The sequence below is a fragment of the Kwoniella mangroviensis genome, chromosome 3 (assembly GCF_000507465.2).
Source record: "Kwoniella mangroviensis CBS 8507 chromosome 3, whole genome shotgun sequence".
NCBI classification, from domain to species: Eukaryota; Fungi; Basidiomycota; class Tremellomycetes; order Tremellales; family Cryptococcaceae; genus Kwoniella; species Kwoniella mangrovensis.
In genome coordinates this window covers 912,366-940,224 of record NC_088829.1, presented here as the reverse complement: position 1 = coordinate 940,224, position 27,859 = coordinate 912,366, and the positions used below count along the sequence as shown (strand labels likewise).

Genomic DNA, 27,859 nt, shown 5'->3' with positions numbered 1-27,859 from the left:
ACTGCTGTTGGAATACATCCAGAGTGGAATGGAATGATAATATCTTTTGACACGGTCTCGACGTGGATCTTACATACCAGCGCCGAGGTGTAAGACGTCATCAACTCACCGCAGCCTGACCCACACATCACGTGACTTGAATGGGGAAACACGTGGAGTTGAAACACGAGCATGAGCATGATGAAGTTACGTTCGACGTGTCAATAACAGATGTTCATGTCGACCATTTCAATCAAAGACTGATAGAGAATAGAATCAGTCACAAGCATACCAGCATAGCACCTCACCAACACCTTCAACCACCCAACCCATGAGCTCATACACAATCGACATGCCCTCCATAGATGCCAGTACAGCTCCCTCAGGTTCAGACAAGTACTCTGTCATCTTACCTACTTATAACGAGAGGAAGAACTTGCCTGTGATAGTTTGGTTGTTGGCCAAGACGTTCGAGTCCAAGTGGGTATCTCTTTGTCCAGCTGAACGACAGTGGCTGGACGGTATGTGCTGATGGTGACTTTGCTCGACACAGAGGCATACAATGGGAAATTATCGTAGTGGACGATGCGAGTCCGGATGGTACGCAGGAGGTAGCTAAGCAATTGGCAGGGATATACGGCGAAGATAAAGTGGTGGGTGGAGTCGAGCCATGATTCCATTCAGACAGACAGCCTTGGGAATAAGTACTGAATCACATTGCTTGGATAGGTACTCAAACCTCGTGCTGGTAAACTTGGATTAGGGTGAGTGTGGAACTGCCAAAATATCTAGTAGTCGTCAATCTGAGAACGAATCGCTGATTTTTTTTCATTCGCTAATTCTTGCTTTGTTGTATATCAGTACCGCCTATGTTCATGGGTTGAACTTCTGTACGGGTAACTTTGTGATCATTATGGACGCAGATTTCTCACATCATGTAAGTCATCCTTCTCTTAGACTAATTACTTATCCATTCATCTTGCTCATCGCTGACGATCCCCTTTATGATTCAAACAGCCTAAATTCATTCCTGAATTCATCAAGTAAGTAAATCCCCAATCCAGTCCCTTGTTGTCATACAATTCAATCAACTTACACTTCTGCTAATCTGATATTATTTTACGTGTACGTAGATTACAAAAACTCCACAATCTCGATATCGTCACCGGTACACGATATTCATCTACTCCCTCACCCAAACCATCCTTGGATTCCGTATCCATCGGTCTGGGTCCAGGAGGAGTATACGGATGGGATCTGAAGAGGAAATTGGTTTCGAGGGGGGCTAATTATTTGGCGGATACGGTTTTGAGACCTGGCGTGAGCGATTTGACTGGTAGTTTCAGGTGAGTGAGTTTTTATTCAAGTAGACAAGAACGGTTCTGTGGTGAGATGATACAGGAAGGGAAATGAAGGTGGAGATGAAGATGAAGATGAACATGGTTTTGTTTGGTGCTATATACCATTGAAAGAACCACTGTATCAACCATATCTTAGAAGTCAGACTTCGAATCAACTTAGCAATTCATTATCATACAAATTTTATCAATTCATCGTAACCCATACTGATCCACTAATTTTTTTTTTTTTTTGATGTGTATATCAGACTATATCGTAAATCCGTCATTCAAGATATAATCTCCCGATGTACATCCAAAGGATACGTATTCCAAATGGAAATCATCGTCCGAGCTAGATCATTGGGATATACAGTTGGGGAAGTACCCATCACGTTCGTTGATAGGATTTACGGTGAATCGAAATTATCAGGAAACGAGATTGTAGGTTATGCCAAAGGTGTGTTGAGTTTATGGTGGGGTGTGTAGAAGGGTGAAAAAATAAATGTAAAGAAAGATATATGATATCTTTATTTGTTGTACAATACATAATACTTATGAAAATATGGATCATAATCGGATCGATTGACTTTTGATTGTTGAGTTGATATGAGTATAACAACCAATTTATTTGAATTCACTTGATACCTTCTTGCACTTTCCAATTCATCAAATCACTATATCTGCGCGATTTTATGATGCGAATATCCTAAAATAGCATATCATACATATTATACATACAAAAGGGTATACGAGTACATTCATACAAACTGATACTATAAATATATCATACAGAATGATGGAAAAACTCAATGAAACAAATCAAACATCTTGAGCATAGCGATCAACGCTTTACTAGATAACTCTCTTGAAATCTTCAAATAAATTCAATCGAAAACCAGAGATCATCTTATCACTTTATGTATCTCCTAATTAGCCACGACTACTACACCCGTCCCATTCCCGTGCCCATTCCCGTGCCCAACCACTCTCTCCCCTTCATCCCCTACTTCAGACTGATCATACGCATACTCATCATTTAAATTCCTACTATTCCTAAAACTATAATTCTCTTTACTCCTATAACTGCTCGCCGGTCTATCCCTATCCCTCTCTCCAATGGGACTAGCCCTATTACCACCGGTAGTATTGTTCCACTGGTCAAACCCTCTCCATGACCAACCTGATTCATAACTCTCCCAAGACCCTTTCCGTCTTACCGCTCTCACACTCGCATCTCTGTCTACCTTATCCCTCGTCCAATTCCTATTGATCGACAGGATACTAGCGTGAGTTGAAGGCGTGTATGATTGAGCATAGGCGACATTATGGTTGGGTTCGGTGACATGAGTTGATGTTGGTCTTTCATCTCCTATGGTATTTGGTGCCCAGTGGATAGAAGGTGTCGTAATTGAACTTGGCCTTTTGACAGTATTAGTGGTGTTGTCTTTAAGTCTATTGACAGATGGTGGTTTTTGAATGACACCAGTAGATGTAGATGTCATCTGAGGTGTATTAGGATCAGAAGGTACGTTGGTCGGAGTTAACCCTTGAGGTACAGTAGGTGTCGGACCTTCACTCCCACTTGTAGTCATCTGATTAGGTAACAAACCGAATGTCGAACTCGCCAAAGTCAACATCGAAGCATTATCATCAGGAATCTCACCAGGTAAAGGGTTATGTATTGGATGATGCGGAGTATGTTTCGGTGCTTGTACATGAACGTGTACGTCAGGCGGGGGCGAACGCATGGGCGAGGAGGGCGTGTTGATATTTGAGGTTGGCGTAGTTGGTGTAGGTGGAGTGTGATTTTCTTCGGATGAAAATGCTTCCAAATGATGTGTTCTGGGTGAAGGCGAGAGAGAAGAAGGATCATCTTGGTTTTCGTATTTAGCTTGAGCACGTTCCAAAGTAGGCATCGGAGAAGTAGTGATAACATCGCCTAAACCGAAGGTACCATTCTGAGTAGCGATCGGAGTTTGAGCTTGAGCTAGATGGGGTGTATTGACCTGAGTTTGAGGATGAGTGTTGATGTAGATTTGTGGTTGGGCGATATGAGCAATAGGTGGAGTAGAATCAAATGATATACAAGTAGTAGGTTTAGTGGAAGTTGAATCTTGTCTACTCTGTCTACCTCTTCCTTCTTCCTCTTCATCCCCATCATCATCATCTTGGTCTTGATACTGATCATTATATTGATCAAGACTATATCTATAAGTCGATCCATAAAGTCCATCAAGACTACTGGACGTGAAGGATCTTTCCCTCCCCCCACTACCACCCACACCAGACCAATTAGAGTGAAAGGTATTGGTCCTTGATCTACCTCCGCCATTTCCAGTCAACGGAATAGGATTCGACCCAGTTCTAGATAAGATAGAATGAGAGGGTGTAGGTGAACCAGGATGACTAGGTGGGAAAGGTCTAAGACTAGCATCATCATCTGCTCCTGGTCGAATCCCACCAAAAGGCATTATACCTAACCCAGAACCAGAACCTGGTCCATCTCTCTCCCTATCGTTTGTACAGGATGTAGAACCTCTTTCTCCATGTTTGAATTTCCTTATCCTGTTATCACTAGCACTAGCATTATCATCTAGGCTTCTTCTATTAGAGTACGAATTTGACGATCTCGAATCGGATCTGATCGAATCGAGAGAATAAGATCTCGATCTAGGTGATCTTGATAGATGAGAATATGAAATTGACATTGATATGGTTGTTCCATCATGATCATTATCAAAATCATCGCCTTCATTATTTTGATGTATATTTATATTGTTGTTTTTGTTTGGGTTTTGATTTTTCCGTTTAAGATGATCTTTCAATCCACCTGTGGCAATCAATTTAGGAATAGGTATAGATGGATAAGGGTTATTCGCTTCTCTCCTTCTTTCCCTCTCTATAGTCGGAACGTGACTGTTCGAAATGGAAATCATGGAAAGTGATTGATTATCCACCGATGAAGATAGGTTTGATATTTGTCGGACCATCGGATTATGGTGCGAATGGTCCGCACTGACATTTCTATTACCCAAACCCCCCATGCCCATGCCTAGACCATTTCCTCTTCCTCTGGTAGGTTTACCCCTCGTACCACCCTTTGGCATAGGCATCGAGGGTAATCTATTCCTTGTTCCCCCATTCCCATTCCCAATATTGGCCATCTTAGGTGATTCATTAAGTTGACTGAGATTGGGTTTAGGGTTATATCCATTGATAGGGGAAGAAGGTGATTCAGAGATTGTAGCTCTTCTTGATCCTAATTTACGTGATATCCATTCAAAAATTGGTTTTCCAGTCTTCTCTTTCTCTTTTTCCTTTGGAGGGAGAGGATGGTGATGGTGATCTGGAGTGATATTGGGTAACTGTCTCTTAGAAGAGGTATTTTGTGATTGGGTATGTTGGTTTGCATATACCTCTGCAGGCGTGCGTGTACGTCCTTTACCTTTGTTTCTACTGGGTGAGGAGGATGAGGAGACCTGCGAACCCTGGCCAGGTGGATATAGTGGTTTTGGATGGGAGGATGTTGATGAAGGCTGGAAATAAGAGGTACCACCGCCACCGTGGGTACTTGATGGTGATTCCAATGGTGGTGAGTTTAGGATGAGACGGGGTGACGAAGGTCCTGATGAGTGGTTCATTTTGGGTTGACTGTCGATATTGGTATGGTTGTGATGCAGTGCTGGGAGTAGGTGAAAGTTCGTTATAGCATCTACGCCAGGCAGATGTGATCATGAACGGTGATAATATGGATGTTGATGGTATTTACTAATGTCGTTGTCGTCATGTCAGAAAGTGAAAGGTGAAAGAAGGAATGTTAGTTCATGTTTGTGACCGGTTATAGCCTAAACTCGATTGTGGCGTAACAACAACATCGACTTCTTGGCATGGGGTGCCATACTCTCACGAACAGCCGACGACTACCATGCATCATGATCAGTCAAAGGCTTATTTATGAATGACCTAGCACATATACCCAAACGAACGAATGACAATGTGCTTTTATATAATACAACAATCTATATTCCGACCACTGCTCGTGAACCATTCAACCAATCGTCCAATCATCCATTACACCATCTCCCACCATACTTATCATAGCTTCTCGTTTCCCCTTCTTCACTCCCATCACCTTTATCGGTATCCTGTCCTATGAATGCATAACTCTCATTGGCATTCTGATCTCTTTTCGGGCATCTAAAACCCATATTCACGGGACATTTCCTATCCACCTCATTACAGATCGATAAACAAGGTAAGAGCTCATCATATTCGTAAGGAAATGAAATGCCATTACGAGTATTATTCGATGACCGATGGACTGTTTGTAAAGCAGAGCCATCATCTTCAGATATGATAGTGGGATCAGAACATTGAGGAATGATCAAACGACATAACCAATCTCGATAAGAGCTAAAACAATCGGAACATGTCGATACGTGAGAATACAAATCACGTCCACATGCTTGAGATAAAAGAGAATTCGAAAATCCATCGAGATTGTCCGATAGGACTTTTACCAATTCGTCCGGGAGAGTCTGGATCGGTGAAGTGTCTGAAATGAGATCGCCGGATGATGTAGTAGCTGAAGTCGAGTTGACAGGTAGTGGAGCAGAGTATGATATCGATGGACAGAAGGAATTGGATAAAAGCAATTGACAAGGGAATGTATCTGTAAACACAAGATGATCAGCTACAGCACATAAGAACGAATCGATGATAGTCAGCTCAGACTTACCAGACTTGGTGGTAAACCATATAGGACCCGTCCAAACGCCTTGATCGTCCCTTATCCAAGTTGTATAATTCGTACCAGCCGACAAACCACCAATAGCCCAATGATGTCTATAACCCTGTCGACCATCAACATTTGACCATTCAGGCGTATCAACCTCTGTTCTCAATATCACCTTCTCAGCTAATGATCCAGTGGAGTTGACAGCCAGAGCTATAGCACACGTCGAATATTCAAGTCCGTTGGCTGTAGGCGATGAGTTCGCATGGGTAGGTACGATATATAAAGTTAGGTTATTGGATAAACTTGTATTTCCCGATATTAACGATGAAGGAGATAGGTCGTCGGAGGGAAAGGGGTTGAAAGGGAGTTGTGCAGGTGGAAGAGTATAATTCGGATAGGTAGGTTCGATAGATTCAGAAGCATATAATAGGGGTGAGAAGATCAACGCTTGAGTTGAAGTGGTATCGCCCAGGAAAGGTAATGCTGAAGATATGGAATTCAATGGGGCTATATATTTTTAGAATCAATCAGCTCTTATTATTCATGCAAGGGATAAGCTCCATTTGGAAGACCGGGATCACTGACCATTCTCCGAAGCACTCATCTGCACGATCAACCCTCCATCCACATCCAACTCATCCAAAGTACTCCCATCATCCTCCAACCCCATTCCAAACAAAACATTGACACTCGCCGTCTGTCCACTATCAGTGGAGTTGAACGTCCAATTGCCAAAGCCACTATCCAGAGTTATACCCCATGTATTTCCATTTTTGTTATTCCTCCTGTTATATCCACCAGATTTGGTCCCTCCGGATGACTGATCTGTAGTTGGTTTAGAGCCAAGATCGAAAGAGGGTGGATCCGAATTTGACACGATGATATTAGGTAAGAGGGTGATATTGGATGTTAGAGTGCATATTGAGAACGTGAGGAATAGGAGGTCGGTAGATGGGAAGACGATCTGAATCGAGGGGGAGGAGACGTTCAGAGATGGGAGAGTCGCGGTAGTTGGTAAGGTGGGTATGGTGTATGTTTTGGTGGATGCAGCTGAGGAAGAGGAAGAAGATGCCGAAGACGAGACAGAAGATGAGATGCCTGACGTCATCCGGCTTGATGATGTGGAAGTACTTGTCGTCCTGGAAGCTGATGTCGATGACACTGTATCCTGAGCTGAGCAGAGCGTGGGCAAGAAACAGATGATCGATAGAGCTAGGATTATAGATCGCTGTATGATCGATATTTCTCGTCGTTTCATTCGCTTCTGACGTCCTCTTGGTCTTCGATATGGTATCATATCATGTCCGGCAGATATTGGCTGATCAATCGACATGATATTGGTATCGATATCTGATGAGATCCCATCAGGAGGTAATTGCTATATCATCGGTATTGAGCGATTTGGAACTGGTGAAATGAGTAGCTCCAGCTTACTTGGCGCACGATTGCCTCCTGGGTGGATGAAGTGTCGTATCTCGAGTCGTTATAAGTCGTCAATAAGATGGGAAGTTCGGGGTGAGTGAGTTTAGCTGACATGTTCGCAGCAGTAGTAGCGAGATGGGAAATGTCAATCGACAAAGGGCTCTGAGACGCGACAGGTGTGCCTGATCACCAAGAAAAAGTCATAATGTGTGCAGTATCAGCCTCAATCCTGTTCGATACCATCAGAGTATCATGTCTGTCACTGTGATTGTTGTTTTTGTTTGGTTTCAATGCTGTTCGCGATTGATCTTTTGATATTGACGTTCGATTCAAAGCTATAACGATATATACCTGACCTGCATCAGCTCGATCATCTACGCTATCGCCAAGTAGGATTGGACAGAGTAATCATAGTAGGCTAAGATCGTCACAGATCGATCCACTCATCGATCACTCAATCAAGCCTCAACACCTTGCTTGACACCTCGACATCTTGTGCCCACCTCGTACCCTCCTTTGGGTCATCGACACAGAATATCGATCAACGACTATCAAACGTGCAATAGCTACAGTCACTCAAAAAAGACAGCAAAACCGTATGGTTTCACGTTCAAGATGCCACATCGTCATCGTAAACCGACTTCGACCATAACCCTCCTCCTACCTTCACCTACCTCTTCCACATCTTCATCATCAACGGCAAATCAGCCCACAACTGAACCAGTGAACATCGAAGTTCTGATACTAGCTAAGAAAATCGCATCATCCGAAAATCAAAAATTCGATATCGAATCTTATCTCTCTGATACTCAATTAGAAGAATATCGTACGAAATATTTAGGATTACCTCCTAAACCTGTACCTGCATCAGCACCAGAGGAAGCAAAACCCGTTGAAAATGCAACTGCAACTGCGACTGCTGTGGAAGATAGTACGGCTACAGCTGGACCATCTACACCTGTTATCTCAGTTGAGGTCCAATCTCCTACACCTACTCCTCCTACAACCAATGGTACAGCTACAACCCCCGGCACACCTTCAACAGCTACGCCAGTGAAGAAACCATTCAAATTCCCCGATCTGAGTCATCTACATTGGAAACAGCGTGCGAAGCGGTTAGCAGAACTGCAAAGGGAGCAAGAGATGATTGAGAATGGGGAGATCACCGAACAGTCTAGTTCGATATTGGATGATCCGACCATTGCCAATTCGAGTACAGGGAAGAAAGGTGAATTGACGGAGAAGGATAAGGAGGGTATAAGGGGAAGTGCAAGCTATTGGTGAGTTGAAATTGTTCACGGACCTGCCATCTCGATATATGAGCCGAGATATACATTCATAACATTTACATTCAAAACACATTATAGGAACTCCCTCCTGATCTCCGCTCGTAAATCCCGTGGACCTCAATGGGACTATTCCCTCCAGCAGTACCAATACGATCGCTTTTCGGTGGAATACTACACCCACGGTAAAGATCCTCGTGCGACGCCTGAGCCAGAGCCAGAGACAAAGGACGAAGACGAAGATAAAGAGCTATTAAATACGAATACAGAAGAAGGGGTCTTGGACAATGAAAGCCCAAACAAAAAGAGGAAATTGTCACTATCTCAACATCCTTCTTCTCCTAATCAACTTAACAACGATAAGATCAATATTAATGAGAAGGATGATGATGATACGGATAGTAGGAAAAGAATAAAATCTAATTCTTTGTCTAATCCAGTACCTAAAGAAAGTCCCTCTCTTACCAATTCAACTCAAGCACAACAATCTAAACTATCCAATACGCCCACAGGGATCGGTAGACCTCCCTTGCCTTCCAATTCATCGTCATCGAATTCTTCAATCCCCCAAATTGGCGTTTCAATGTCAATGGGAATACCATCAGGTATAAATCCACAGCAAGCACAAGGTATGAATCCAAATATCTTAGCGAGCTTACAACAATTCCAAGCTCAACAACAATCACAGCAACAACAGAATCAACAAGCCGGATTCAATCCTGCTCAGATACAAATGCAATTGGCGGGATCAGGTATGGGGTTGAACATGAACTCACAACAACTCAATGGAAATGGACTCAACACGCAACAGCTAAGCGGTCTAAATCCTCAACAACTAAGTGGATTAGGTGGGTTGAATCCTCAGCAGATAAGTGGACTAAATTTGAATCCACAACAATTGAACGGACTCAACCCTCAACAATTAATGGGTTTGTCAAATATGATATCATCTATGAACCCTCAATTCATCCAGCAGCAGCAACAGCAGCAACAGGGAGGTGGATCGATAAGTCAACATGGTTCAATGCAAGGTTTGAATATGGCTATATTCAATACTAACAACGAGCCCAATACTGGTCAGACGGCTGGACCGATGTTAGGTGGTACGAGCAGTACCAATGGGAATGGGAATGGGAATTGGTCTTCTGGATTCAATACGAATAACTAGTGACTAGGAAAGAGGTGATGAGTGAAAGATTGGAAAAGAAATGGGAAACAAGATATAGTGCTGTCATTGGTATTGGTATTGTAGGAAAAGGTAATGAGGAACGGAAAGGACAATGAGTTATCTAGATGAGATGTGATGTGATGTACAATACAGAAAAAATGTCAAGGTCAAGATGACACGACAACATAAGATGCACAATATACAACCAATAGCTTCAATTGATTCGGTGCATCTATAAATGAATTGAATGTGTACAGCAGTCATTTATACTCTACTGCAAATTATACATTCACATTCAACGTCAGAATCAGTTATCAACAGAATCGATCATACGGTATCGTTACACGCGGAAAAGACTAACACCGTAACTTACATGATCATCACAAGTAAAAGAAGTCGACATGGTAAGAGAGAAGATGCTCCCGATTAATGCATTCTCATTGTACTTCCCATTATATCAATCATACAAAAGCTAATAATCTCTTATCCTGACATAATCTAGCACCTATCAAAGCGATAGTCGACAAAGTTAACATCGTACCTGCCAAGATAGTCGCATGTGGGAACCTATCAAGTTGATCTTGCTTTGATCCTGTTCCCAATAATGCACCTGATGAAGGTGGTCCGACAATTTGAGCTAATGATGTTATAACTAATATGAATACGTTAAAGACAAGACCACAGATACTATAGATGAAAGTAGATCACTTACACATGTTCATACCTACATATGTACCTGCAAATCTCATATCCTTACATAACCTACTTACACAAGGTGCCTGTAGACTTACAAAAGTCGCACTGCTCATACCGAACAATACACTAATCACGATTGTCGATGCGATAGTCTTTGATACGAGTAATAACCAAAGTAAGATGGTCATGATGGTATTGGATATTATAGTAATGTTATAACAACCTATACGATCGGCTATAACTACCCAAAAAAAAAAAAAAACTCAAATCAGTCCATACTGTATTACCCCTCTCTTCGAGGATATAGATGTGATCAACATTGTGAGGGCCTATCAGGTCAACAAACTCACAGCCTGATGGTATTCGAAACAAGGTAGATCCCACCATTGTCAATATCCTGAGCAACGACAATCAATCGTCAATAAACCCATCTTGGTGGGTCATAAACAGTATACTGTGTGATCTCTGTATAATAATGGGTGTACAGGGTACGTTTGTTAGGAGAAGTTGGTAGTGAGGGGACTTACAAGAAATACGGTCCAATATCATTCCATCCTCTCAAGTTCCCATAAGTTCCTATAAACACATTCCAAAAGAAGAAACCGAATGCCCAGGTCTATATCGATCGTATCAAAAGCATGACATCAGTACAGAACATCATGACAATATGATGCAATACAAATTTTCATATTAATCAACCCTTCTTTTCTTCCTCGCCGACTTCTTTCTCTGCAGGAAAGGAGGGAGGTACTTACAAAGGCAGACGAACCCAATAGACAATAAGGTAAACTCCTGAAAGCCTCGAATCGAAAGAATGGACCAGGTGGTTTAGGTGGTAATCTCGTTTTCAGTAAGAAGAACGCGGTGATACCGGTGATCAAGCATATAAGAGCTATGAGTCGCATGGTCCATCCAAAACCAACTACATGTAAAATTGAGTTAGCGAAAAGAGCGGACGTGTGAGGTAATTCGTTTGATCCATTTAGTCTGTTTTGACTGAGATATCGGAAAAGCGTGTAGGACGCCTAGTACTTACTCTTCTGAGGGGCATTCGCCCATATCAATGGCCATACTATCGCTCCTATCGATGCTCCTGTAGCTATCACAAGAATTAGGCTTTCGTTGCCCTACTCATGTATTACAGATATTACTAAACCTACATATCGTCCCACTAGGGAATAGTAAAGCATAGATAAAAAGATGCGTCAACGCCAGTCATATGACTGTCATCATATTGCATGATGATGATCTCGAGAAGATGAAATCCATACTCACAATGCCAACCCTCTTCTTTTGGAGAACCAATGTCCCACGACGCCCAGAGAAGCTATAAGCCTATTTGATTATTTCAAACCAAAAAAAGAAAACATGAATATTTACTTCGGCTTCGGTCCGTACATTAGGTTCTAGATTGGAATTTCCACTCACATGAAATTCATACCTACAGCTATAAGGGTAGTATGACATAAGAATATTTGATAATATTTCTTTGACAAGCTCAAAAGACAGTATCCCAATGTCAGCAAGAACGTTCCAGACACCATTAGGTGTTTATGTCCGTATAGGTCGAATAAAGATCCGGTAACGATTGATAGACCGAATGTAACGAATGCTTGTATCCTACAATTACAATCACATACACAGTTGAGTCGGTAAGCTGCAATTCTGCAATGTCTTGAATGATAGAATCGATAGCGCGTTGACGTTGACGTACCCTCCTATCCAAGCTACTTGACTCCTTTTATCAGACGAGAGCGATAATAATCAGTATATGAGTCTGATATGAGTGTCCTGAGCTTTGAAATGAGCTCACTGTGTATAGTCCGATAAGTAATTGTTCTTATACCACGTTTGAAAGGCACCGGCAGAAGGAGCGAGCCCTGCAATGTTCTCAAACATATCAGGATATTGACCAGGATTTCCTAAAGTTTTTGTCGTTGTCGTATGATTGAAAGAGAAATAACTCACCATACCCGCAGAACATGCCTGCTATCCCTCCAGCAACGCATAGCCAAGCCTATTAGATTCAGTCAATAATACGACTTCGAAGGCGACTCGGGCCGTTGCGTTACAGTATAAGTTTGCTCACCCTCAATCCTCCATCAGGGAATGCCACCGTCTCTTCCTCAACATCAACCTGATTCTCACTGAGATCCGTCCCGACTACGTGGCTTATATCCTCCTTGGTTTCTGGCTCGTCCAATTCGTTGATCCCTTTGCGGAACCTCGGCGTTGACGCTGTGGACGTTGCGTCTGTCGATACAGGGGCCAAATCGATGTTGCATTTTGAGATATGATCGTTGCCCATTTTTTCCAATACCTATTTTAACAGTTGAAAGACAAGGTACATATCTCGATTCATACAGTACAACACAGATAAAATAACCAAGCCAATAATTTGTCATTGAAAGTCAGACCAGCTGGCAGACCCATCGTCGATCCCTGTCCCGAGCTTAAGCTTGATACCCCGGCAAATAATTTTACTGCACATGAGCACCGAGCCATCTCGGAAGAGCGATCGGATATGACCGTGTCGTGGGATCCGAAGCGACGCTTAGCTACATGTGGCTGATGATAAAGGGAGGGAGGATTTACAGGAAATTGCGGAGTGAGCATGGAGGGGAATGTGGGGTAGATCACTCTCACTCCTTGTTCGTCATTCGAAGCTGTACTTTCTCACTGACTTGACTGACATTGATGACATACCATCGACATCACTCCCTCCACAGCACCGCCAGCGATCACGAGCTATACACTGCAAGACACACCGAGCTATCATCAACTACGTCAAACCATAAAGGAAAGATCACTCAAGCTGCACCGTTCGATACCACTTTTACTCGCCATTTCACCTTTTAGATCCCTGTTCAACATGGCCTGGATGTCTAGTGGGAGGACCAATGCCGAGGTAGGTTGATCACGTCAGTACGTGTGTGGATTTGCTAAATCTGTAATCTGTGATGATACAGCTTATCGATAAGATGGTCAAGAATGGGTTGATCGTTTCACCTCAAATCGCCGAGGTAAGTCAGATAGACCTGTGGATTTCACTCCTCCTTCAGAATACTTCAATATGGGTCAACGAATGTGCTTGCGTATAATTCAAGTCATCGCTGCCAAAGAATGATGGTGGTTGTCAAAACTGAGATTAAAGCTGCTTGATGTAGGCCATGCGTAAGGTCGACCGGAAGAATTATGTACCTGATCAGATGTATGCATATGAAGATTCTCCTCAGTGAGTCAATCATCATGTTCACTTCGCCCTGTCCCAAGCAACCTGTCTAAAAATCAGATTTGATGATCAATGGATGATGAACTCAACAGACGTATCGGTTTCGGAGCTACCATCTCTGCACCACACATGCATGCTCACGCCTGCGAAAACCTCCTGTCCTTCTTACCAGTTGCCAACTCACCTCATACCGGTGCTATACTGGATGTAGGCAGTGGATCGGGATATCGTAAGTCCCATTTTCACTCTATCTTCTATCAGCTGACTAACCTATCGTCTCCTGTAGTTACTGGAGTCTTGCATCACCTAGCTCCTCATTCGCTCGTGGTAGGTATAGACCATGTTCAAGGTCTGGTGGACCAATCCATCAAGAACCTTCAGAAAGACGGAGTACCTCTCGGACCGGAGAAAGATGGAAAGGGAGGAGTAATCATGATTTGCGGAGATGGGAGAAAAGGTTCACCTGAACATGCACCATTCTCAATCATACATGTAGGAGCGGCTGCACCGGAGATACCTCAACCTCTAATTGATCAAGTGAGCGGGGTCCGTCACAAGAGAATGGGTTTATGCTGCTGATGTGACTATAAATGGTAGCTGGCTAAACCCGGTAGGATGTTTATACCTGTCGGTCAAGGATCGCAAGGTAAGTTCGGCCTACCTACTCAAAAATCATAAGATGCTGAGGATGTTTGGATGGACGTATGACATTCAGATATCTGGCAAATCGATAAAGCTGATACGGGAGAGGTCACCAAGAAGAAATTATTTGGTGTGATGGTGAGTTTGAGCTCTCCACATACATCGTACATGATGAAAGACGAGATAAGACAGAGCTGATAGGGATGAAATGAACAGTATGTCCCACTGACCGATGCGGACAAACAATGGAAGCGTGATTTGTGATTGTTAAATTGCATATTGATGATGATGAGAAGCAAGACGAATATACAACGAAAATGATTCCAACGCTTGTTGTCGCTATCAACGACCTGTATCTGTAAAACCGTTTGAAAATATACTGTAACAACGATATGATTACAACTGTATATGAACTTTCATGTAGTATGAGAAATGTTGTTTTCTTCATTTTTTCATGGAACCATTCTTGATGATACAACTGTTTATCGTGAATCTATTGTATACTGCACAAGGATAGAGAGGACACATTGTGGATCAATCTTCAGCTTCCTTAGCAGCCTTCTCCGCATAATGTCTGCCTAATACCCTCTTAGTGAATTGCCCGAACGTCTCTCCATCAGGACCAATCACATCATCCACGTCGGGTCTACATTTCACACCATCGATATCAGTTCTAAGTTCACATTGATCGATTGATTGAGACCCAAATATGGATAGTCAAACTCACTGTAAGAAAAAAGCGAAAGTCTCTCTTGAAACTGGTTCATGGCTTTTAGTTGAACCGCTGACGAAATGAGGGGTAGCAGATAATTTGTTGGATGTTAATAAAGATAACGCTTCGCCTGTTTGGAATGCTACATTATTTGACAAAATGTTAAATTATCAGCATCATTGACTGAAGGCGGTGAGTGGCATACACTGCTGTATGTAATGAATAAGATAAACTGAATAGGATGTACTGACCTAGACAATCTCGCGGTATAGTAACTTTGACTGGGTCTTTACTATTCCTAGGATAGATCCATAGTCCTGTTGAATCATTTGGTGAATCTACGATTTGAGGTTCGGTGTCAGCATCGTTCGAAGAAGAGAGGTAGAGGTACATTGCTGAGCCTATCCGCAATCGAATCAACCATTCGTCAGTCACTGGTCATATGTATGTCCCCGAAGAGTATTTGACAAAAATGACTCACATAGACCAGTAAGTAGTGAATGATCTAGATGGGTTCCACATAACGCATCATTCTGTACGTCTTCTTCGTCCGCTATACCCGAAGGCGCTTGAGGATAATAGTGGAGTAATCTCGCTTTGTTACATTTCGAAGATGAGATGAGGGATGCGACAGTTCCAGATGAATTCGATATCGTCGGTGAGACTGTTTTATTGCAATGTCAGTACTATACCATGAACGGTTAGATCGAATGATAACTTGATCACTTACCGAATCTTTCACAAGCCTTTGCTAGAGCGATTCCAACATCAAATACGATTTTACCTAAACTATCATAATCCCATCCCAATTCAGTTGAATAGCCTTGTCTGATATGATAGGGTAGACGTACGCTTTGAAGGTCTTCTCAAATTCTTCTAAACCCTCTACCCCTTCTGGCCATACATTTCCAGCATAATATTCCGGATGGTCCTTGCGAAGTTGATCAGATACGTCTGGAACGTCAATTAAGGGATTCGCGTAGAATGATCCTTTCTGCGTATCAGGTTTCTATCATACGTTTCCGGCAAGAAGCATGAGCTCGAATCAAAATGGGAGATCAAGGTGAATTGTGTTTGTTATACAGGATTAGACATACCCCATTCATTATCTCCTTTCCGTGTGACCACCCGAACAGATAAGAAGTTTCGGGACTAGTAAATCTCTCTTTGATCTCATCTGGGAGGGTTGCAAATCGATGAGCGAGCCGGAATAGCTTCTCTCGAAGATCTGGAAAGTCCGATGGAAGGTCTATATCAGAATATCAGATAGGGTAATAGTAGTACAGTATGGGAGCACCGCAAGTATGAACCTACCCTTGATCACTATGATTCCCAAACATCCTGGTCCAGATCCTAGAGCAGCTACGATCTTTCGGTTCAGCTCTTCCGATCCTGCATCTAACAGTAATTCAGAGAGGGAAATTGTAGTTGGTACGGAAGTTGTAGAAGACATTTCGACGATGAAACTTTTGAATGGAACTGAGATTTCGGCTTTTCTCCTTCCTAGCCTCTCCCAAGCTGGTTTTTCTACTCACGGTCTGACTGGCTGGTGGTGGGAATAGAACGATGCATGGAGATGAGCTCACGGGCGGAGAGTACATGTGGGTTCACTCCTGTACTCTGCTATTCTTAGCTTTGGTTTCGATAGAATCTCAGCGGAAGCAAAATAGAGTTCCGTACGCGACTGACTTTTCCAAAGGAAAGGAGGGAGGGATAGATTAGTTAATACAACGGACAAACAATAAATGAATGAAACATCGAGAATGAATATCAATTGGATTGGTAGTCATACATGTACGTATCACTGTAGTCAAACCAAGATTGTTCCGGATTGAATTTGAAAGCTCGCTTACAGCTTAGATTCCACAAGAGACAGTCCGGCTGACATATCGAACAAGGGACCAACAGCGAACAGTAAAAAATAACATGTTATGGTAGACGTGACGGGATTGGTGATGAGTCGTAGAAGAACGAGATGGTGGCTTGGTGGTTCAATGTCAATGATCATATGTAGATCTTGTGTGGTGCCAGTCTCACATATGATGACGACTCTATGTTGGCAAGATGCTTAAACCCGTAGTTAAGAACGAACGATGGTGCTTAATGAGGCTTATGTCGATTACAGCATGCCAACCTTGTTTACAGTCTTTGATTTGGTAAAGCAGCTTACAGGATATGGACATATGTGAACGAGCAATGTTTCGGCAATACTGACTCAGAACATCACCGCTAGTCAGGATTGCTTGATGGTTGGAGCCTGGTCCGTTCACGTCAAAGTGAGACAGACAGTCAGCGTGGATCCGGTTGCTATCATTCCGTATCCGTTGGGAACGTATCGGCGGGTTATCACACAGATTGACAGTTCTTTCCGTTGGAGTACAGATGTCAAGCGAAGTCACATCCACAATCACCGGATGCATTTCTACTTCTCCTTCAATTCAGTCCAGTACAAAACTTTGAGTCAGTAGAGTCGCACGGTAGTGTATCTTATCATGAGCCACTAGGGTACTAAGCGAATTCACAAATACAGAGTTGATTCCAGCCAGAAAGGGAAAAACAACCTACGTGTTTCGTTCTCGTTAATAAACGATGACTCACTAGAAACGGATATGAAAAGGCTTTTTCTGTTGTTGGTTATGGTTCATACACATACAGTTAATTGAATCGGTGGTCTGGGTGTATATACTCCTGCCCATGCACGAATTTATGTCCTAAATAAAGTTTATCATTACTATATCTTGACTCCATGTCTTTGAAGTTCCTGGAACTTGAACCGAATAGCATTGAACTGATGGTATAACCCATGTGGGGCATGCGGATAGAATAGGTACGGCATCGAACTTCTACAAAACGGTAAGTCAGCTGATTAGCTGATTAGTCATCCGCCCTTCCCTTTGTCTTCGAGGCTGAGGCTTGTGTCAGTTGCTGGAATCCTCTCGGGGAATTTTTGTCTTACCATAACGATGAAACTGAAATCAAATCTCCTTCTCTTGCCTTCTGTATATGTTTCGCATAGCCGACCTACCAGGTAGTTGCCGTACAGTACAACCCACCAGAGCAATATTGCATAACTCGCCTGCAAATCAAGGCACAGTGAAGCACATACAGAAATGTTTCTTACCTTTCGATCAACTTAGACATATTGTTTCTGTATCCACATCTATATGTAATTCTTAATCTATATGTAATTCTTAGTAAAGAGGCTTCCTGAGATTATTTATCATGCTTGCATGTACATACTTGAAGTCAAGATCGATGGCTGTCTTATGCATGCTAAAGAAATGATTATGTTACATGTTGAGTCATGATTGATCGGTTCAGAAGAGGCTTCAGGATCTATGACCTGATCGACAACGTGCGATGTACGGTATACCGTATATTTCTGGCCGAGGATGGAGTGATCCTCAGGTTGCACCTGAAACCAGACGGGATAGATATGACAATCTAAGCTGACCCAAGAGGTTTCGTGATATATAACTAGATAAAGCCTATCCTAAGAAAGTTCTTTTCCGTCCTCCAGACTCCACACCGCTACATCTACTCGACCAATACTCCAGTTGTAAGCTCTGATTGATGATCCTAAGGGTCCATCGTCCCTCATCAATTCAGAAACTATCATACCGAGCCACAAGCGGACGACATCACCTCCACAATCACAGTCATAACCAGCATCAAGATTCTTGTATCGTCTATTCAAGAACTTCCCCAATCCAGCTTGAGCCTTTACTTTCATATAGGGTATCTACATTGAATATTTAGGACAAGAGTCAAAAAGGCGATCTTGTCTTACCTTTCATTCTTCGGATTGTCACATAGGTAGGGCGACCTCAATCGTTTCCTATTGAAAATCACGATTGTCTCGCTTCGTTCCTTGCTTTCAACTCCTAGCTCAGGTTGAAGCTCCAACCGCCAATCAAGTTGGCACATTACAAGAAAGGTCCCTCAGCCTCTGCACCCCTATCTCTCATCGACCAGTACAGTATCGCACATATATATCTTCGATTCGACCTAACTACTCCCATCTAGAACTTCCAACTACTTCAGTTTACGATATAGAGAATCTTTTGATAAGATGTCGCCTATTCGGGAGCAAAAACGAAAATCCTCACCTTCGATAGGACAAGCTGTCTTTTATCCCAACTCTCTGCCACCACCTTTACGTCGATCTTCGAAAGCTCTTCCTCCATATTCCTCCCGACCTGCTTCACCTACTTCCCCATCTACTATCACGCTCGCTACTCCACCGCGTCAAATCTCGCTCGGGAAGAGTGGCGGTGGCGGTTCATCATCGACCTTCGATAGGTTCGACAATGCCTCGGAATATCCTTTTCCTGATCAAACATCCCTTTCACCCACTCGAAAGTTGACACACCTTTTCGACGGTCTATCTTTCACAACCCCTCAGAATGTGAGCAACTACGACACTTACAATAGACTATTGTACAGTGCCGGCTCGGAGCCAGATTTGGACATCACGACACCTCACGCACTTCCTTTATCAGATTTGATCAATGATTCTTTGATTGAAGATAATGACAATCACGAAATTGAACGCAATTCCAAAAATCAATTATTCTCCTCACCTGCTTTTATCCCTGCTCAAGATATATTCGACTTCCCTCAACCTCCTTCGTCAATGGGTTTACACAAGAGCTCATTCCAATTGAGTTCACCACCCAAACAATCCTTTAGTCCTCAATCGCAATTGCGACTCAACATTCTTAGACAACCATCATGGAAAGAACAAACAGGCTCAAATAGAGTTTCAAATGGGAATCTCAGTGTAAAAGTGAACAATCAAGCTACGTTCGATCCTCCTTCTCCACTATCCGGTCCAGCAATTTCTCCTTCTCATCATGGTTCAACGACTACCGATTACCTTTTCCCCAATCAAGTGCAAGGGTTCAACGATGTTGATGTTTTCTCATCGAATTACCAGCTCAATGCACCTAGACCTATGCAGCTGAACAATCAACAACTGTTCACTCCACCATATCATGATGATACTGAATTACCCACGCCAACCAACAGTCTTCACTTACATCACCCGGTTTTATACCCTTCTGCGCCAGTCTCTCAATGCCCTACACCATCCATCACTCCTCCTCCTCTTCCTGCAGTCGAATTACCCAAATCAGAGATCGCTGCGCATTACTTGAAAGATCGAAAATTGTGTTCATCGTTCAGTCGAAGATATATCATTCGAGACGAGCTTGGTTCAGGTGGATTCGGATTCGTTTGTTCAGCATTACAAACTGGATATAAAAATCAACCTGGAGTCGAAGTAGCTGTAAAGTTTATTTTCAAAGACCGGATTCAAGAATGTGATTATGCAATGCTGGAAGGTGAACCAGTGGAAAGCTTCGTCCTGGCTAGAGTTAGACATCCAGGTATAATCGGTTTCAAAGAATTATACGAAGATAATGAATTTTTCTATCTTGTAAGTGTTTCTCTCGTTTCCTCCAGCTTTGGACTTCGGACTGACTTGACCGTTCAATTGATGATCCTGTTATCAGGTCCAAGAGCTCCACGGTGCTCCATGGGAACCAGGACATACCCTCGAAGTACCCGATGCATTACATAACCCCGTACCGGCCGTTACCCCATCTTTACCAATGTCAATACCCACTATCAACCCTCCTCAAACTCCAGGTTCAGCCCTGCTTTTCTCTCCAGTACATTCCATCGACTGGTCAAAGCTGAATCCGATGAACCCCTTGAATGGCGACACGAAGAATGGAGGAAGACCCAATATGGCTAGAAGAGCTTCGTATGATCTGTTCGAATGTGTTGAACATCAGAGATTTACCGAAGATCAATCTAGGAAAATATTCAGACAGATCGTAGATGCTGTAGGGTACTTGCATCGAAGAGGTATTTATCATAGGGATTTGAAAGATGAGAATATCGTTATTGACAGGAACTTATCTGTGAGTGAAACTTATTCCTGGATTTCTTTAATATGTTTGCACTGTACTGATGCTTTGCTATTTGTTTACAGGTTAAGATAATTGATTTCGGTTCAGCTGTCATCGAAGATCCCACTCAAACACCGGTTTTATACGATCATTTCAGGGGGACCATGTCTTACGCGTCGGCGGAAGTCCTCAATGGAAGACATTATCATGCTGGCCCAGCTGATATTTGGTCATTGGGTATTATACTCGGTATAATCTTGACTGGAGAATCCCCATTCCCCAATACCACTTGGGCTCAAGATGGTCGAATCAAGATCAAGAGACAGATTCCGGGAGGTGCATTCGACTTGATGACGAGATGCTTACATACCGATCCTAGAAGACGAGCGAGGATAGAAGAGATTGAAAGACATCCTTGGTTAAGGGGTATGTTGGCTCATAGAGGAAGTATCTGTTGATCCTTGTTGAATGGACATTGTTTGGTATACCTATTGGTTAAGAGTCATGGAACGAAAAAGTAGAAAACGTTGCTAGGCTTTTGTTGATACTTTACGATTTGGGTAAAAAGCATTGTATTGGACTATATTGTAGTGGTAAATAGCATGATTCTTTTTGTGTTTATGCATCTCCTATCATACAGACCCAAAAGACCCTCGCTGTGCCACAATCTCCTCTCTTTCCTCTCGGTTATCTCCGGTGGAGGTAGTCCACATTGGATTTCGCACTACTTCTATCTCGTCACTGCTTGTTTCACCTGTGTCTCTCTCTTTCTCACATCTACACATAGCTCATAGCCATCCAAGAGGTCCAGGAGGTGTCGTGAAAGTGTCGGTGTCGGTGTTGGCTATGGTGAACGAGCCTCCCTATCCGAAAGTGTCACATATCCAAACCAAGATGTGCGAAACATATTCTATTCAACCCCTCACCACGGCGAACAATGCTCCATATCTCCTAACTCCCAAATCAGCTGTCGATGTATATCCTCAACCTAGCTCCTCTTCTGTAGATGTCTCCGACTCAAATCCTATCACCCCTACCACCGTGTGCTCAAAGAGCAAATCCACTCTTCGCAGGACTTCCAAGGTGGATGATCAAAAGATGACTCACACTATGGGTACCATCGCTGGACTGCTCACACAGCAGAGTCAATTGATCTCTGATCATGAGAACAGATTAAGAATGTGTGAGAACTACTTTCAGAATAGGTTTGAAGAGCTGGAAAGCACGTTGGAAACTCTTATCGATAGTCAAAGGGCCGATGGACTGGAATTGGAAGTTTACATCAAAGATAAAGTGGATGATATGGCTGAGAAGTTGGATAAGCTGATCGAAAAGAAAGCTGTAAGCGCAAAAGGAAGACCATCAAGAGCCAAAGTCAATCAAAGAAATGGCAATGTTGAAACTCAAGTCGTTTCCGACACAACTAGATTTTCGTTGGGGAATATATTGGGGATAGAAGATCTTATCACGTTCGATACACCTTCTTCGCTTGATTTGCAAGATACGCAGACCCAACTTCAAACGTTGAATTTCAGTCATGATCTTTTAGACCCTCTTTCGTTCGACTCTACCATCTTTGACATACCCCAATGCATCGGTCCAGAAAAAGAAAAGGGTTCCTCATTCCTTGCCGGTACTGGCGGGACATTAGTAGACCAAGCTATAGAGAAACAGAGAAATCTTCTCAACGGTGAGAGCGTATTAAAGGAAGGTGAGAGTTCTGTGGGGTTTGCATTCAGGAAGAAACTGAAAGGCACGAAAAGGAGAGACAATTTCAAGTGAATTCCGTTACTAACCCGCCCAGATCGAATATAAGCTGATCTCGGGTCTTGATTTAGGATTGATATGTCTTTTCTGGATGAAATTTCTATCGACGCCCGGTCTCAGGCTCAAGATCAAGATCAAGAGCGTTCAGAATCAGAATTCCTTTTGCCGACCTCTTATGGTAATGCGAATCAGCAGATTGACTTCGGTCCATCGAACTATGTTCGCTCCAATGAAATAGAAGAATATAACCCATTTCCATTGACGTACTTACGGGCACATACTTCATCTTCCATCCCACATTCTGCTTCTTCTTCCTCGGATACTTCAAATTATTCGGATGACTCTCATCTGACGTCGATCAAGAGAGGGGCATCATTGGTAGATGATAAGTTGCTCTTACCTGGTACACCCACGCTCTCACCTGTGGGTCTACCTACAAGAGCTCGAACGCTGAGCGGGAATGGGAAGAAGAGAGAGAAGGTCAGTAATGGCTGGGCTAAAAAGAAGAAATCGAAAACGAATGGGGGCGATGATGAGAAGAAGAAGAAGGTTGATGGGTGGCCGACTTTTGGGATCAACACTCTCAAAAACAGGATGGTAAGCTAAATTTTTGAGAACGAGCGGTGGACACGCTAATGAATGATCATTTGAGATAGGACGAAATCGTATGTGATACTGTAAGTCATTCTCTCAAGCATAATCCTAACCACATTAGACACCTTGTTTGACATAGATGGAAAACCTATCGATTCCTCATAGTGCGGAGGCAGGTAGGCTCCATCCCCGCCTTCGCATTACAGCACGACAAAGCTAACATTGTTATGTACCGTATTCGTACTTTAGAGTCCATTGGGCATGCGCTGGTCTATCACACAGTAAAAACATGCGTGAAGCGCCTTGGAGTTGTCCAGACTGTTTGAAGATCATGATAGAAGCGAATGATTCCAGGGACGGTAGGATCCCTTCTATTCCTAGAGCTCAACAGGAGAAATGCCTGAGACCGAATTGTATCTTTCGGTAAGCCCAATGACTCTATCCTGAGGTGACGGAGATAGAAGGCTGATAAGTGCTGCTGAGTCGTTGTTAGGTCCGAAAGGAGGATCGTGAGGGAGAATGATGATGTTAATCAATTTTTCATGGAGAAGATTATTGGGTAAGTAGAATCTTGGCGGTATACTATCATGATCCGAGTGATCATTCCCTGAAAATTCAGTTATTCTACTTACTCATGTGATGTTCTGGTGATATAGGAGAAAGAAGACATCCCATAGGCCTGGAAGTGGTAATTACCTGTATTTAGTAAAATGGTGGGATTGGGAGATATACGATTCGACGTGGTGAGTGGGGTGAGATTCTCAGATGATACAGTAGTGACAGACCAGGTTGACCTTATCTGTTTGGTCTGTTTGATAGGGAACCAGGCAGAAATATACCAGATTTAGAACGATATGAAGCTCTCTTCCTCCAATATGCACTCAAGACAGAAGGCACAGATATGTACTTGAAGAATGTACTTTTGCTTGAAGAGTGTTCGCCGTGGTTCGATCATAAGGGGAGATACAATGTTGGACTGTTGAAGAGTCTGGGTGTGGAAAAAAGATTATGGTGGGATGATGATTAGGCCAAGTAAGCCAGATGACTTTGGTCCTCTTAGCCTGTGGCTGGTCGGTAAAGACCGGATGTAATTGTAGCTATTTCTATTCGAAATTATTTGAATGTCGTAGCGTTTACGAATATCTTTTCTTCCATGTTGAATGTTGAGTGATACAATTGTGTACTTCTACAACATCTCAGATTGAATTGTTGTATTGCGATATCTACTTTGATTGAGGTGTGATTTGAATTTGTACCGTTAGCGCAATCGGATCAGTGAGTAAATATGTATGTATAATGAATGCATATTGCGATGCGATACAACAGGTAAAGTTCGAGATCAATTCTAATAATAAAGATGATGATTTATTTCAGCTCTTTAGAAATCATATACATCTGCTCCACCAGCATTAGTATCCCTAAATTGACCACCAACAATCGTATTACCCTGTCTGGAAGAATCGGCATAAGGATCGTATCCGTTGGTTTGGGCCGTCGCAAGAGATTGATCTGGACCCATACCCATTTCGATGTTTTTGGCTTGTTCCATAAACTGCGATTTTATCTGGACTGTCTGTCTGATTAACAGGTGACAAGCACGTTTCAGAGCGTCGGCAGGATTGGATCGCTCGTCTGTCTGGATTTTGATTATGATGTCGTTTTCTAGAGGATGGGGGACTTTGTATCCTGCGAAAAGGACTGTGGGGTCGAGGAGGAGTTGGCTGAGAAAGAGGAGAACATCAGCGAGAATTCACTTCTGGGGAATATGGTGGGTTCATATCGAGAAACATCACCAAAGAACCATCTACACGACAAAGAGGGATCGAGAAGGGAGATGAGTTGGAGTTTGATGATACAGAAACGGATAACTCACGCTCTTATCATATTACCCAGAGTATGATCCTGCTTCCTGAGTAATATAGTAGCGGCGTTCGGTATTTTGGGATCTTCAGTGATGGTTAGTCTACATATTACTGTCAGCCCTGGATTCATACCGCTGATGCAATTGGGAAGATGCTTTTCTGACATGGGTCTGGTTGATCACTCACGGTTTCTCGTCATCTTGCAATAACCACGAATCTATCCTATTCGGTTGATTCATCTTGCTCCAAAAACAGGTAAATGGGATTCAGCGATTTGCTGAGGATAATTATACGCTTTTCCTGCGAGCCATCCTGACGAGTTAGCAGGCCTACCCTCTCAGCTGTTCGGGATATACAGAGAGCGAGTTTTTGAAAGTACAGACGATCATTAGGGTCAAACGTTATCGGCTGAGGCTGTCGACTTCCGGCAGAAGCAGGAAGAAGCGTCTGTTCCGTGGATTGACAGATTACATATAGTTTGTTTGGATAATCATTTCGTCTGAATAGCAAGCGGGGTAGAAGGAGGGTTTAGAAAAAAAAGTAAATGGAAGATGGGAGGATTTACGGTGGATGGTGTGACTGTATCGGTATTGAACGTACACTTCCTTTTGGGGTGTCTTTTACGATGTCGAGTTTTGTTCCAGCAATGGTGGCCGTAGAGCGTTATACGTATAGTGAGGGAAAGAGCGATCCAAGTATAAGATGAGGATGCACGAATGGATACTGAGAGAGAAGAAAGAAGAAAGGATGGTGCCGTTTAAATGGGGTGCTCAGATACATTCTGGTATATCTCATGTCATGCATCGCGCCTGCCTTTCTTCTCGCCTGAGTCAACGGTCCAACTTGTTCATTCATGTCAAATCAGTCCATTCCTCGTCCTTACATCACTCTCGTCACGATGTCAGACGAGGAAAGCCTCATCGACACATCAGCCTTTCCTGATGTATCACTCACAATGGATACTGACCCTTTGGACAGTCTCGAAGACCTCTTCGACACTCCACCCCCACCTCCACTTGTCCAAACAGATCCTCCCGTCTTTGCATCCTCGCTTTCTTCAGACGAGCTCATGCGCCCAAATACACCAAAGGCTTCATCAACATATACTAACTCTTCCTCGGTCGATATTCTGAAAGACAGTCCAAAGATGGACGATCCCATTGAAGCTTGTGATGAGACTGGGTTGTACGATACCCTAATCGTCATTCAAGATATCATCAAGTCGCAAACCGAGCTGTTCAACGCACTGACTACAAGACTGAACGAGAATACTGAACATACTAAAACACAACTCAATGAACTGTCAGGACTAATCGAGAAGACCAAGAAAGAAAGTGAAGAGAGGAAGTTCAGGTTGAAAGCGTTCATCGAGCAAGCCGTAGAAGAAGCTGTCCGAAGAGTAGTTAATCGAGATCAAGGGGTGGTAAACTCAGAAGCAAAGGGAAATGAGAAGGACACTAAGAAGGGGAAAGAGAATAACAAAGGGAAAAAACGAAATAGGGAATTGGAAGCCTTATCATATGATTTTTTCTCCAGTGGTAAACCTGAAAATAAACCTAGATCTTCGACGGACAGGAATGAAAGTCAGACCCCTTTCTCTGCTTCAAGCTTCGCCCCGGGACAGTCGTTGTATTCCACTGCCAGAAATTCCTCTGTCAATAAGAGATTGACCGAGGTGATCGAACTCACTGCTCTCGAAGACGATAATGGAGATGAACATGAAGATGAAGACATTCCCGTGCCACTCTATCCCAACCCTCCAACGCGCTTACATCGCGGACCTCTTTCCCAATCGACTGAAACCCCGCGCAAAACGCTCATGGAACGAATCATCCCCAGCAACCCATTAAAAGATCGAAATTCCACTTCGGCATATGCACATGCAAAAAAGTCTGGATCCAGCTGTAATTCATACGAGACTTCGAACGTCAAACGAGCACGTCTTCGTCATCCTCATGCTCCAGGGATCGAGAAACGAAAAGGGAAGGAAAAGGGCGAAATGAATATCCGGGAAAAAAACGAAGGGATTGCCAGCAGCAATCACTGTCGTATCGTTGGGTAAGTTACAAGTATCTACAGATCTTGTGGAACAGGAATGGTATGCTAAATCTTTGCATCTGCAACGGTCAATAAGGAAAAAACAAATCGGTACTTTACCTGATGGGAGGAAAGACATACTGTATCTTATCAAACAAATGGGTAAACCCGTATCTTCAGCCACATGGTAGGTCAGATCCAGGCCTTACCATGCTACAGAGAAGCTGAAATGTTACACTCGTGAGAGACACCGCTAATCTTTAATCTCGTGTCTAACGCTGTAGGGTCCAAGAGGAAGACATTGATGATTTCGATAACAAGAATCACATGTTTATGCAGGATTGCGATCATGAAGATCCAAAGTTTGTCAGTTTTAGGAATAAGGTTGCGATCCTGCCTGAAGCTCAGGTATACTGGGATAGGAATGGTGAATGGAAAATGGATGATGGGGCATCGTAAGGGTCGG

The 27,859-nt window shown here is 43.0% G+C and overlaps 11 protein-coding genes across 11 annotated transcripts; 6 read left to right on the top strand and 5 right to left on the bottom strand.

The window, feature by feature from the left end:
- Nucleotides 1-310: 310 nt before the first annotated feature.
- I203_108170 (uncharacterized protein) lies at nucleotides 311-1,805 on the top strand (the record flags this gene model as incomplete). Its single annotated transcript, XM_019148347.1, has 7 exons — nucleotides 311-459; nucleotides 533-632; nucleotides 709-743; nucleotides 841-916; nucleotides 997-1,022; nucleotides 1,113-1,325; nucleotides 1,586-1,805. The coding sequence occupies 7 exons, from the start codon at nucleotides 311-313 to the stop codon at nucleotides 1,803-1,805; spliced, it is 819 nt and encodes a 272-aa protein (XP_019002580.1).
- Nucleotides 1,806-2,245: 440 nt separating this feature from the next.
- I203_108169 (uncharacterized protein) lies at nucleotides 2,246-4,960 on the bottom strand (the record flags this gene model as incomplete). The annotated part of the gene is made up of 1 exon (XM_019148346.1): nucleotides 2,246-4,960. One exon carries the CDS (start codon nucleotides 4,958-4,960, stop codon nucleotides 2,246-2,248), a length of 2,715 nt encoding a protein of 904 aa, XP_019002579.1.
- Nucleotides 4,961-5,383: 423 nt separating this feature from the next.
- I203_108168 (uncharacterized protein) lies at nucleotides 5,384-7,593 on the bottom strand (the record flags this gene model as incomplete). The annotated part of the gene is made up of 4 exons (XM_019148345.1): nucleotides 5,384-5,991; nucleotides 6,058-6,564; nucleotides 6,643-7,435; nucleotides 7,492-7,593. The coding sequence occupies 4 exons, from the start codon at nucleotides 7,591-7,593 to the stop codon at nucleotides 5,384-5,386; spliced, it is 2,010 nt and encodes a 669-aa protein (XP_019002578.1).
- Nucleotides 7,594-8,094: 501 nt separating this feature from the next.
- Nucleotides 8,095-9,933, top strand: I203_108167 (uncharacterized protein; the record flags this gene model as incomplete). The annotated part of the gene is made up of 2 exons (XM_019148344.1): nucleotides 8,095-8,759; nucleotides 8,847-9,933. The coding sequence occupies 2 exons, from the start codon at nucleotides 8,095-8,097 to the stop codon at nucleotides 9,931-9,933; spliced, it is 1,752 nt and encodes a 583-aa protein (XP_019002577.1).
- Nucleotides 9,934-10,394: 461 nt separating this feature from the next.
- Nucleotides 10,395-12,937, bottom strand: I203_108166 (uncharacterized protein; the record flags this gene model as incomplete). The annotated part of the gene is made up of 13 exons (XM_019148343.1): nucleotides 10,395-10,585; nucleotides 10,646-10,870; nucleotides 10,980-11,026; nucleotides 11,157-11,245; nucleotides 11,385-11,551; nucleotides 11,666-11,728; nucleotides 11,790-11,800; nucleotides 11,905-11,964; nucleotides 12,058-12,249; nucleotides 12,344-12,367; nucleotides 12,443-12,509; nucleotides 12,598-12,646; nucleotides 12,719-12,937. The coding sequence occupies 13 exons, from the start codon at nucleotides 12,935-12,937 to the stop codon at nucleotides 10,395-10,397; spliced, it is 1,404 nt and encodes a 467-aa protein (XP_019002576.1).
- A 564-nt stretch (nucleotides 12,938-13,501) lies between these two features.
- On the top strand, nucleotides 13,502-14,767 carry I203_108165 (protein-L-isoaspartate O-methyltransferase; the record flags this gene model as incomplete). The annotated part of the gene is made up of 8 exons (XM_019148342.1): nucleotides 13,502-13,537; nucleotides 13,599-13,652; nucleotides 13,797-13,864; nucleotides 13,954-14,090; nucleotides 14,148-14,398; nucleotides 14,459-14,507; nucleotides 14,577-14,641; nucleotides 14,720-14,767. 8 exons carry the CDS (start codon nucleotides 13,502-13,504, stop codon nucleotides 14,765-14,767), a joined length of 708 nt encoding a protein of 235 aa, XP_019002575.1.
- Nucleotides 14,768-15,037: 270 nt separating this feature from the next.
- I203_108164 (uncharacterized protein) lies at nucleotides 15,038-16,668 on the bottom strand (the record flags this gene model as incomplete). The annotated part of the gene is made up of 8 exons (XM_019148341.1): nucleotides 15,038-15,149; nucleotides 15,231-15,357; nucleotides 15,467-15,616; nucleotides 15,697-15,879; nucleotides 15,946-16,004; nucleotides 16,067-16,224; nucleotides 16,313-16,464; nucleotides 16,530-16,668. The coding sequence occupies 8 exons, from the start codon at nucleotides 16,666-16,668 to the stop codon at nucleotides 15,038-15,040; spliced, it is 1,080 nt and encodes a 359-aa protein (XP_019002574.1).
- A 2,619-nt stretch (nucleotides 16,669-19,287) lies between these two features.
- I203_108163 (uncharacterized protein) lies at nucleotides 19,288-21,591 on the top strand (the record flags this gene model as incomplete). The annotated part of the gene is made up of 3 exons (XM_019148340.1): nucleotides 19,288-20,655; nucleotides 20,732-21,145; nucleotides 21,217-21,591. 3 exons carry the CDS (start codon nucleotides 19,288-19,290, stop codon nucleotides 21,589-21,591), a joined length of 2,157 nt encoding a protein of 718 aa, XP_019002573.1.
- Nucleotides 21,592-22,027: 436 nt separating this feature from the next.
- I203_108162 (uncharacterized protein) lies at nucleotides 22,028-24,521 on the top strand (the record flags this gene model as incomplete). The annotated part of the gene is made up of 8 exons (XM_019148339.1): nucleotides 22,028-22,911; nucleotides 22,972-23,497; nucleotides 23,557-23,577; nucleotides 23,660-23,670; nucleotides 23,744-23,917; nucleotides 23,988-24,053; nucleotides 24,151-24,237; nucleotides 24,314-24,521. 8 exons carry the CDS (start codon nucleotides 22,028-22,030, stop codon nucleotides 24,519-24,521), a joined length of 1,977 nt encoding a protein of 658 aa, XP_019002572.1.
- A 351-nt stretch (nucleotides 24,522-24,872) lies between these two features.
- On the bottom strand, nucleotides 24,873-25,595 carry I203_108161 (uncharacterized protein; the record flags this gene model as incomplete). The annotated part of the gene is made up of 3 exons (XM_019148338.1): nucleotides 24,873-25,215; nucleotides 25,368-25,457; nucleotides 25,543-25,595. 3 exons carry the CDS (start codon nucleotides 25,593-25,595, stop codon nucleotides 24,873-24,875), a joined length of 486 nt encoding a protein of 161 aa, XP_019002571.1.
- Nucleotides 25,596-26,254: 659 nt separating this feature from the next.
- I203_108160 (uncharacterized protein) lies at nucleotides 26,255-27,852 on the top strand (the record flags this gene model as incomplete). Its single annotated transcript, XM_019148337.1, has 3 exons — nucleotides 26,255-27,414; nucleotides 27,491-27,580; nucleotides 27,678-27,852. The coding sequence occupies 3 exons, from the start codon at nucleotides 26,255-26,257 to the stop codon at nucleotides 27,850-27,852; spliced, it is 1,425 nt and encodes a 474-aa protein (XP_019002570.1).
- Between the last annotated feature and the right edge of the window lie 7 nt (nucleotides 27,853-27,859).